The sequence below is a fragment of the Xyrauchen texanus genome, chromosome 24, assembly GCF_025860055.1.
Source record: "Xyrauchen texanus isolate HMW12.3.18 chromosome 24, RBS_HiC_50CHRs, whole genome shotgun sequence".
Lineage (NCBI taxonomy): Eukaryota > Metazoa > Chordata > Actinopteri > Cypriniformes > Catostomidae > Xyrauchen > Xyrauchen texanus.
Window position 1 is genome coordinate 15,312,126 of NC_068299.1, and position 12,284 is coordinate 15,324,409.

General features: G+C 35.2%; 1 protein-coding gene across 1 annotated transcript in view; it reads left to right on the forward strand.

The window, feature by feature from the left end:
- The window catches only part of LOC127618020 (zinc finger CCHC domain-containing protein 24-like), a 57,371-nt gene that overhangs the window by 39,593 nt on the left and 5,494 nt on the right, over positions 1 to 12,284 (forward strand). Inside the window, exon 3 of the mRNA XM_052090235.1 lies at positions 8,091 to 8,255. Coding sequence (XP_051946195.1) covers positions 8,091 to 8,255 — 165 coding nt within the window. The remainder of the gene's footprint in view (positions 1 to 8,090; positions 8,256 to 12,284) is intronic.

Genomic DNA, 12,284 nt, shown 5'->3' on the forward strand with positions numbered 1-12,284 from the left:
TTATTTACTGTAGCTTATTCAAATAAAAAAGTACAAACCAGCACCGTTAATGGAAAATTTTTCTTTATGCTTTCTATCATATTTAAAGCGGATGTGCAGAATATTTTAAATGTTAAAATACACTGGAAAAAAAGCAAACTTTCAGTAAGAGTTTTTAGTTCTCTTAAAAACTGTCTTAATAATTGTCCTCAGTAACATTGCTTTGTTTTGTCAATGTGAATTAATTTTTTCCTAAATGCAAAAATTCTTGTTCAGAGAACTACTAATTTCTTGTTCAGCAAACTATCAATTCTCAATATGAGAACTTTCATTTTGTAACCATTTCAATTATTGTTTGACGCAGACACACAATAAACCTCAATCCTTAACAAACCTCAATAATGGTGACAATCAGCAAACCTCATTAAGTTAAAAGATGAGCACCTAATATCACCATACAACAACTGACTAACAGTGGTAAAACCAAAACACAAAATAAAAACGGCATAATGTAAATAAATTCGGCAAATGTATAAAAAAAAAAAAAAAAAAAAAAACCTGTAACACTACCCACATAATACTCTATATTCATGATGCAGTGTGTGCTGGGAATTTGCAAATAAGCAACTTTATTAAATATGAAATTGTTTGTTCAGACAACTCTGTTGTGGTATGGGGGAATTTGTTGGTCTAACGTGTTTTATATAGATGCAAAATATTTCACATTTTGAGTTTCTTTGACTCAAAAACACCCATAAGCCAGACAAAAAGTTAGTTCAAAGCAATTTGTACAGTAGGTCGATTTCCACAAAAAATTTAACACTGTGGCTTTGTGCAGAGTTTTCACTAAAAAATTTAGGTGCCGGCTAACGTACCCAGGAATGCCAAAATTTTCCGGACAAAATGGAAAAATCTGGCCATCTCATTTCGATGTTTATTTTGCTGTAGTGCTGTGGTCTATGCATAATAATGTAATATAATAATGACGCAAAATAAACGGTAAATGTTTGTTTTATACATGCTTTTCTATAATAAAAGAAGAAAAAAATGTCCATCTAGCCATTAATTTAGCATCTACTAAAAAATAAAAATAAAATAAAATATAAAACACTCAACAGGGAGCAAAGGTGTGCAAAAAAAAAAAAAAAAGGTGTCTCCTGCCCCGGTAGGAAAGCTCTCCAAAAACCACTTGAAGGGTGTTATGATGTTCTGGGTACATGCGGGAATACTCTGTTGTCAGCGCTCTTAAAGTGGTTCACATTTGTACAAGATTGCACAGGTGTCACAAAGATTTAATGTTCTTAACAAGTTCAGGTTGCAAAGAGGTGACTGTTACAATGTTTAACATTATTTCAGATGATTCTGCACCAAGCAAAGTTTCAGCGCTTGATAAATGGCAATGTTTTTTGTTTCCTTCTGCTCTATTGTGCTGAGGGGATGCCACGCCTTGTGTGTTTACTGTTACGAATGTTTCCTACAATGCTTACATAAAATACAGCCTTTTGCAATATGATGAACAATACTCTGCAGCATTACAATATTAGCTCCAGGTTAAATTAAAGTTAATAAGACCGAAATGTATTACTATTCTATACAACAAATCATCAAAGTAATAATAATTTTACTGTATCATACTCTGTTATAATGAAAAACGGGACAACAATGAATAATTGTTGGGTTATAATAATAATAATAATAATAAATAAAAACTGAATTCCAAAATGTTAGTGAGTGATGGATTAGGTTTTAGCACACCCTGTTCATTAAAAAAAAAAAATAAAGTTAAAAAAGGTTTTCGTAAATATACATAGGTAAATATTCCTTTTTTTAATCACTGTATTGTTGTAAAAACGGGAAAACATGCATTAATTATCTTGAACTAGAATTGTATTTCATTAAACATTTTAAATGTACTTAGCTACATCGGCTCCTATGATGTTTTTAAAATTATGATTTAAATCAATTATATGTAATTTTTTTATGCAACATTTTCGAAATGGGGCCCCAGGTTGGTCGGTTGCTTGGGGCCATAAACCCACCCGTGCACATTTTGATGTAAGATTTTGGTCATTTCGCCCAACCCTAGTTATGTTATATAATTTCTCACCTTGGCTAATTACATTGACTCTTTATTTTTATGACTATTTTAACATTTTATTATATTTTTATGATATTTCATAGCATAAAGCTCCTCCAGATGATGGCAACACAAGGCTGTTTTAATGTGGTGGTGGTGGTGTAGTGGACTAAAGCACATAACTGGTAAACTGGTAATCAGAAGGTCACTGGTTCGATCCCCACAGCCACCACCATTGTGTCCTTGAGCGAGCGGGGATTGTCCCTGTAATAAGGGCTCTGTAAGTCCCTTTGGATAAAAGCATCTGCCAAATGCATAAATGTAAATGGAATGTGATTCTGAAGTGAGAATCTTCTCACTGCAGGCACGCCGAGACGGGAATAACGGCTGCTTTTGTCAGTGTGTGGGATACATCGCATTGCAGTCACATATTAGGACTCCACAAGCTTCGAGAAAGTTTAAACATCTGTGGCGGCGAAGCACTGTTATTATTGGCATGACATCACGCTCTGCACTTGTGGCATCAACTAAAGGCGTTGCTGCTGATGTATCGTGTTAATATTTTTACCGTATATTGTGCCCTACCATGTTTGATTTTGTCGGACTTTAGGACATTTTAACAGTCAAAAGCCAGTATTTACCGGTTAACAGAAACCATGGCTCTGTAGCATTGTTAAAAAATGGCTCTGTTTGTTTTTGCATCCTGATCAGCCTAATACAGCAACATTTGCTCAACCAATGGTCTTTGTTCAACCAATAGGTTTGGGAAACCTGTTTGAAAACAATCATTTTTTTTAAATATATGTTTGGTAATGCTAGGGGTGCAAAATTACACACTTCAGCTTTAACAATACATAATAAATTTGATAAAATTTAATTTTTTGTAATATTTTATTCCTATTACTGCTACAGAATATTTCGATCCAACCTCTCAATGTGCTCAAGTCTCAAAATGTTGATTTCATCAGGTTTGGTTAGCATTGCCAGTGTACCTCTACTGGTCTGAAATCTATTAAAAACAACCAAAATAGGTCAGACTTCTGTAAACAGAATATCATGTGTGTCTTCTGGCATTCGCCCAGGGCCCTCTGCAGTGCTGGATATATAGAACCTTTTTCACAGGGTTGTGAATTCTTCAAGGCTGCTAATCAAATCTCTCTCATTGAGATGCTGTAACTTGCAAGTGCCTACCCTGTTGTGTACAGCTGCCATTCGAACTGAACTGCTCATTATTTGCTGAGCAGCCATGGCTTCATGAACTCATCATGATAAAAATAAGGATGGTGAAAACTATCTTAAGAAAATATATCACATAGTGAGGCATAGGATCATTTTGATAGACAGGGATTTGATAGTAAGATTTAAGGGAATATTTTGCCAAAAAAAATTACATTATCTCATCATTTACTCACCCTCATGTCTTTCCTGTATGATGTTTTTCTTCCATGGAAAACAAAAAGGGTTATTTATAGCATAGTGTCCAAGCATCTATTTTCCATACAGTGAAATGAACCACGACTTTTGTAGTTAACTTAAATTTGGTCCTATTTCCCACACAAAGCTATTGTAAGGCTTTAGAAGTCTTAAGTCATATAAGTCATATGGACTAATTTATGATGCTTTTTCTGTCCTTTTTAAAGCTTTGCAGCCCCCGGCCCACATCCACATGCATTGCAAGGAAGAGAGCATCATGAACATTCTTCAAAACTTCTTTTGTTTTGTTTGATAAATGACATGGGGTTGAGTAAATTATGACAGTTTTCATCTTTGAATCAACTATCCCTTTAACTCAATCCTTTCATCATCAAAAACCAGCCTGATTTTTGCAAAACGTTATTATGTGGTTCATTACACGTATCGCTGAATTTCCGAGGTAAAATGTCCACTGTGTGGTGCTAAAAGCACTTTTTCTCTCAAAGAGATTAGGTTTAAGGTTAATGCTGTATGGAGTAATGTTTAAATCAACAAAACGTATCTCCATACCCCAAACCTAAAACTAACCCATAGTGACATAAAAGGCAAAGTGTTTAATGAAAAGTGCAATTGCTAAAGTCCTTTTGTGGCACTTTTATGTCACTTTCGGCTCACGTGTCAACTCAGGATTGCACACGTCCTTTGCATCGTGAGGACAATACTCTGTTGGTTGAACTATCGTGCAATTTGATCGCATTTGAACAAGCTTGTAGTTAGTTATGTAATGCAAATGTAAAATGTATCGCCTTACAAGGCACTATAGTAAAAGTGTTTTGATGTCATGATAGCATTGTGTGAGGAACAGTGTTTATGAACTTTGAATCTGTACTTTTACTAGTGATTTGTTTGAAAGAGAATAAAAGTTGTTGTTGTTGTAGTGCCTCTTGTGTTCATTTCACGAGGACACTGCCATAGTACATAAAGTAGAAGGAGCCAAGTAATAATAATTTTGCAAAAATGTTGGTATAGTGACGTAATTCTATGAGACCAGTTTTTTATTTTTTAAACAGGTCATCTGGCAGATATCAGAATCTCCCACCATTGGGCAGATCATAACACCAAAATCACACTCCATGTTGAGTTAATTACTAAATGTTTAAAAGCAGTGATGGAAAGTCTGCATCAGTGGTATTGACGGCACTCATCGCTTTGATTATTTTGCCTTTTCTCATATTCAGGACCCCACCCACACCAGACCACCAGTGTTACAATAGTTAAGGGATTGGCATCGTCATAGATATATACTTGCGTCAGTCTTTCTCTGAAGTTCAAAAGTATAGCCAAACAACAGCCACAACGGTCATGGTTTCCAGCTGTTTTCGACTATTTTGTTGACAGTGACTTACTAAGGTTGGGGAGGAGGACCTTTTGCATGCATCGTGTCAATTGGCCAGTTGGCTCTGGGTGGATGGAGCAGATGCTAATGAATGATTTCACCTCTCTAAACTCAGATGGGACTTCCAAATCCTCTCACCAGTAAAGCAGCTTTAGGCTACTCGTTCCCCTAAAGAGTGTGGAATAAACACTCTGGCAGTCAGGGAAAGGGACAATTGGTTATGCAAGATTACACACAGTTATGCATGCATTCATATCCTAAATCCTTTTTTGAGTAAAAATCACAGCCACTCTGATGGGTTCATAGCGCACTATGGTTGGCTACTTCTTTTAGGGTTTTTTTGTTTCGTTTTTTTGTTAAGGTTTTTTAAATGGATAGTTAGGATAGTAATAAACATGCTTTCATGGAGTTCAACATATTTCCACTTTCCTTTTTCACTTAAGGGATAACTTTATTTCACAGACCACAAAAGCAGATGAGACTAACACGCTGCCTAACATTTTCTTTTGTCTTCCACTGAAGAAAGAAAGTAATACAGGCTTAGAACAACATGAGGTTTTGTACATGATGACAGAATTTCTGGGTCAGCTATCACTTTAAGTGAAAAAGGAAAGAGGAAATATGTTGAACTCCATGACCAGAAAGCATGTTTTGACCACACTGCAATTATCTGAGGTTTGAATTTACTTACATGATTAAAATAATAAAAATTCCTCATATTCAGAATTTTCAAATTTGTGCAGTGGTTTGGAATCTAAACCTTCCAGGAGAGGTCTGCCATACCACACATAGCATCTCGTCCAGTGTAGGATGATGCATTTGTCTAGATTAGTATCATATTTCAAGTTATCAGCTCTCTGTAAGTACCAACATTCTGTTTAGATGTTTTTCTGCGTTTTGTGTACAGCACAGAATCAGTTGTGACAGGATTTGATCGGCTTGCGTTAAGCTTTTTAATTGTGTTTGTTTTGGACAAACTTTGCATTTAGAGACCAAAATGATGATGTTTGTGATGCTCAAGGGAAAACATAGTCTTTTCCTTTTTGCAGTTGTAGAGGCTTAGATATTGATGTCAGCATTTAATCATTTTGAAACTACTCCCATAATAAAGTCCTTGTGAGAATACTTTCTCCTTTTTAAGAGTCTCATATAACTCATGAAAAACAGCCCCTCCTTTTTATTTTTTTTAATTTCTTAGTGTAGTTCTCTTGCAGTTGCTACAGGATTTTATTTTAATGATTTTTATTGTTTAAAAAGTATGTGAGTTCGACATGGAAATTCAATAGAGGTGGACGTACAGCTCTGCACAATGTTTCAATCAAATACTCAAGGGCGTAGCAGTCATTTTAAAAGTGGGGGGACACAACCGTCAGTAGGTGGCTCGCACTGACCCAACACTTACAGTGCAGTATTAATATATTACAGTATATATTAATATATTTGATGTATGTTTCATATTAATATATGCATATTATGTACATGTAATATTTTTTGTATTTTAAAGATTCAAGTATTGCAAATTAATTGCAACATTTTGCATAATTAGATGCAAATATAAAGGGCTTCTTGTGGAGCACTTGCTTCTGTTTCACACATGGCAATAAAGTACTGAGAACAAGCTGGTCCTGAATACATTTTTTAATCAATTACAATAATGACAATTGTGCACAATTAATTTTTTACTCTGCACTTGTACATTGTGGGATGTAAATGTATCCATGTGGCTCGAGTGTTTTGACTACGTTCACAAAATTCATTCAGATCCATTTAATGATTCGTTCAGTGACCATTTCTGGTGATGCCAGAATGTGACAAACGAGTGTGAAACTAGGTAGTCAACAAAGCTCCAATCAAAAGAACATTTTAATTCTTTAAAATGTGTATGTCTACTGATCTACAAAGAGACTATAGTAAAAGTTTAAAGCATAATAAGAACAAAGCAAATCTATAATTTCCCTACAGTCTGTGACAACAATAATAGCCTTATATTATTATAATGAGTTTCAAAAACATCTATGCGTTTTCATGTATAAAAAAAGTGTGTCTACATATCCATTCACTTCAGTAAAGTGTTCGAAGAACACAGCTGGTTTATCTTTTTCCTCCAGTTTTTCGACTGCACACCAACACAGAGGTAAAAACAGCAGCTGATTTAAAAAATGGCTTTACTTATTTAACACAGATCAAGTAATCTGCTTAAATGCATAGAACACTATCTCATAGTATGTTATGTTTACATTTGGCATTTTTAGAAACTGTCATCTTTTTGCACTACTGTGTACTGGTCGGCGCTACACTGTGCCTTACTGTATCTATTGTCCTGTTCATTGTTAGTAATTTATTGTACTGCAACTTTGTAGAAATGAACAGAGCCGCATTGATTAGACTGTCTGACTTACAGCCTATGTAAGTGTTGTTTCAGCTCATGAAACCGGTGATTGGCTTGATGGACACTCAATCAACCCAAAGTAACAAAACGCAAAGAATACTGTATACAAATCCACCTTTTAGACTTGATATGGGTTTAGCTTGAAAAGATTTAGCAAATTATCTTTTGAAAGAGTGCTACACCCTTGCAAATACTAATACTTCACTAAAGCCTTTTCCATTATAATGAGTTTAGGTCTGGATGATTCCATTTCTTGATACTGTATGCCAAACAGATAAAAAAAATTACACCTGTTTTAAATGACACTTTATTTATATATTTTAAATACACATAAAATATAGCCTGTATTTATAGATTCAAAATATAACACTTGCTATAAACTCATGTAATATTTTGATTCACATACCAGCTTCTTTCAGGCTAAATATATAAACCAGAAGTTCCCAATCAGTCGACTGTAAGATTTTTCTTTCTAAATACTATATTTACTTGATATCCAGAACAATATTGGCCATAGATTTTAACTTAAATGTAGACCACTTGGTCACTATTTTAATTTCATGACAGTCGTATTCTAGACAGTTTAACAAAAAGAAGGAAGTCACATTCTCATGTTCCCCCAAAAACAAGTGCGTGCACAATGCCTTACTTATTTGCATACAATTTGACTGGTCACAAATTTATACAAATTTGTCATCATCCACTGAGTCCTCTAATTGTTCAGGACCTAAAATAAGGTCAGAGCTGTTTTAGCTGATCTGGTGGATGTAGCTCTTCTGAGCTAAATTCTGTGTTCATCTTATTCATTAAACTCTCCCTCCATTATGCCCTATCAGGCCAGACCCAAAGGTGAAGGACTGACTCCATACCAGGGAAAGAAGAGGTGTTTTGGTGAATACAAGTGTCCTAAATGCAAGAGGAAGTGGATGAGTGGGAACTCCTGGGCTAACATGGGACAAGAATGCATCAAATGCCACATCAATGTGTATCCTCATAAACAGGTACAGTGAAATTCTTGTAACAGTCCATATAATTTGTAACACTAAAATGATAGATCCACGTTTTTCTAATCTGGGAGTAAACTGTAGGCCTATGTGAGCCCTTTTCCACCTACATGTGGGTGTGGGTTCCTCGGCCAGTGTGAAATCTCGAACTGTTCTGCACATTTCCACCACAGAAAAGGCTGCTCTGGGGCTGAAAACCTGGTTCCGCACCGGCCCCAAAAGTTTGTTGGTCTCTACTCAGGAACCGATTATGTCAGGGGACGGAGGGCAGGATAATGTTTTGTCACCATTGTAAAGTTTTCCCAAACAACAACATTAGCTACCGTCTGCAACAAGGAGTACTTCTTCACTCTATAACAACATTAAAAACCCACAAAATTATCATACATCAAAAGCATTCAGGTAACATGACGAAACGAGTGCTCTACTTGCAATATGGTATGGAAAGGTCTGAGATAGACTAGAGAGATCGCAAAGGGAAAAAAATGCACGCCGCCTTCAATTGACCAATCATAAACAAACTGAAAAACAGTTTAGGGAGTACATGGACCATAAGAAGGACATAAGCAAAAGCTAAAGTGAACAGAGCAATGATGTTTTGGACTCGGACATTCTGCTATTTAACATTGCATTGAATTGAATTTCATTGAATTCAGCCAGTAATGCTCATGATAAACAGTGAATCGCCGGTGTTCTCTGCACTTGATTTCAGTAAGTTGTTATATTTGGCAACTTTGTTAGCTTTTCTTACTCTGTTGTCATCTTATTTTGTGCATTGTTTTGTTCTGTAAGGGGATTTTTGACCAGCTACTAAGTTTGGAAGATCGTGGCTATATGTTAAGTAAAACAGTAGGATTCTCAATCAATAATATTATATGCTATGGCAAAAATCTAAATACAACCATCTGCATAGTTCATACAATATAATGTAATTACATTACCTGTCGTCTTTAGCGTAGATGTCCTCTCTGACAATCTTGTTGAGCAATGTATGTTTAAATATGTTCTCAAAAACAAGAGTAAAAGCTGTCTACAAACACACTGTGACGTGCCATGTTTGTTTATGTTTGAGGTAGTCACGTGAAACTACCTCATAGACAGTAACCTGTTATGTCACCATTTGGCTCTCAGGTCAGTGGAAAAGCGCGGCCGGTTTACAATAGGCTCCAGATTGCCCTGGGCGTATTTGGGGATGGGGCCCAGCGGGTGCTCTTGAAACCTGAAACAAGCCCAAGGCATCCACCAATCTTACATACTCCTTGGACCCTTGAGAAGGGCTCCTTTTTTAGGAAGCACTCATGATCAGGGGAACTTAATAGTTAATATAGAGTTTGAATTTATTTATTTTTCATTTTTTATTCGTCCATTCAAGTTAGTTTAGTTTCCTTCAGTTTTCATACTATGATTTTTAGTTTTTTAGATATTTTACAGTATTTTAGGGCTGCCAAAGATAATGCGTTAATTTAAATATGTTTAATGCCTTTCATTTTTTAGGACTGTCTGGTGTTACTGCTATGTAACATTAAAATGCTAGTGGCATTTTAATGTATAATGAAGAAGATGGGTTGTAAAGGTTTCATATTTCATACTGTTGATCAAAAACTAAAATCCAATCCTATTAATTATTGTTTTTTTAATTATATATTTTTGTTCGTTTTGCCTACGTAAAAATGCATTTAAGTTTAGTTTCATTTTCCCAATTATGTTACGAAAATATTTAGTATTATTAAAAACAATAGAGTAAAGTAAACTAACAATGAACAATACACAGCATTTATTAATCTTTTAATTTGTTAATTTCTACGAATACTAATACATTTTTACATTAAAAGTTTGATGTTATCATTAGATAAGTCACCATGTACTAACATAAACATGAACAGTAGTATTTTGATTAATTGAAATGAACTAATGTTAATGAATAGAACCTTATTGTGAAGTGTTACTGTTTTTGTTAACGATAACACTGAAAAAGAGTATAGATACACAACACAGTAAAAAACATATGTTTGAACAGGAACCACTTATGATCTCAAGATTACATATAGACATCCACGGTGTCACTGGTTAACATTGCATTTAAGCACAACACTACATAGGCAAGTATTCTTGCAAATAATGTTTTGTGGTTCTGAGAAGGACACATTTTTTGCAATTACTTTTTCTTTAAGTAATTTTGCATCCAATTGCATTAGCAGACATTGTACCGAAGGAGCCAGCTGTTAAGAAGGCAAGCTCATCCACAAGAGAGTATTATTGGTAATTCCCTTTTGACAAGCAAATCCTTTAGCATTTCAGTCTCACCCACTTAACATGTTTCCTGCAGCAAGCACATGCAGCTCACTGCAATATACTGTATATCAAAGAATCTTTTAGGGTTTGCAGCTGGTTCTCCTACGCTGTATCTGAAGCAAACATATAAAAATGCAGTTTTTATTGTTCTCTCACAATGGAAATCATTCTTCCAAGATGTGGAGTATGGAAATCATTCTATTCTCCAAATTGTACATTGTAAAGTATTTTATATCTACAACAGTTCCTATTGGGCGCCAATGCCACACTGTTGTATAAAATAGCCCTTTGCCAGAATGTGCTCTAGGAGGCTGGCATCTGGAGATCCCTGCTTTTATCATTCTCATATTTAATGACATGCACAGGGAACTAGGCTGACATCTTTACAGTATGAGAACAGACATGTAACAGAGGTATAATATAAAGTCCTCCCCAAGCATCCTGCGCTTTTTTCATTTTGGCAGGACCTCATTGTGCGTATTAAGAGCATCATGCTAGAGTATCCAAATTCTTAATTTGCGGTGGTATTAGACATTTCCTCATATTATCATTCATAAATGATAATTTGGCTCTTGTGCAAACACTCCCTTAGGTTACAGCGCTATCTCCTCCCAGTGGCCTGTTGTAACCTGGTTTTCCATAATTCACAGAGTGCAGATGAGACATACAGGAAAAAATAACAAGACTGTTAAACGATCTTCCAAAAGCAATGGGTGGGAAAACAAATAATTGCAGAAGTATTATTTGTGATCAACACCCAAAAAGATTTGGCTCACGCATATTCTCAGTGTCTTTTGCATTATGTCCAAGACAAAGATTTACTACAGAGTCTTCCCTCACTTGTTGTTGTGCTGGTTGGTAGCCTAAGAAGTGGAATCCTGTAGGCATCTACAAAAGCTTTAAATCCTTTTGTGTAATATACTGATTTGCAGAATAAGTAGGAAAGAATTAAATGAAGAATTAATTTAAAAAAAGAAAAAGCATGTACTGCTGGCAAAGATTAATAACAAGAATGATGAATTGACTCTTGAAATCTGTCCTAAACAAACTTTTGACACACCCCTGTGGTTGATCCATTGTGGTTTGAAACTTGCACATACAAAATCCTGATATTTCGATTTCCAAAACCATATCTCCATAGAGTCTAGCCAAATGGAAAAACAAATCTCAGAATTCAGCCTGAATAATATGGACAGAAAGGTTTGTGCCAGGGTTATTATATTTTTGAATTTTGAATTTGGTTTTAATTTATATTTTATTTTCAGTGTGTCCTTTCAATTTTGTTTAGATTTTAGTTAGTTTTCAGTTTAGTATTAGTTTTCAGTGTTTTCTAGATTTAGTTTGGTTTTTCAGTAAAACATTTTTTTAACTTAAACTGGTTAATGGGTTAGATGTTTAGTGGGTTAAGTGAACGGAGAATTGAGTGACTATTTGCACTCCAGTAATCTGGAAAGTTAACGACTGAATGCACCCCCACGTGTTGCTGTAGTAGCTCAGAGTGTTACGACGGTGTGAAAATGCTTTGTCACGCTGATGATCCGGGTTCGAATTCCGCCTTTTGTCATACTTTTTCCCCCATGTCTCCACTCTTAATATTTCCTAAAATAATAATTATGATAATAAATAAAAGTGATTCCTCACAGTGATTTGTTCACAGTAAAGGTGAATGGATTGAGAGCAGGGTTTGATCTGGATAGAATTTACCATGGTTTTACTGTAGTAATATTGTAGTAA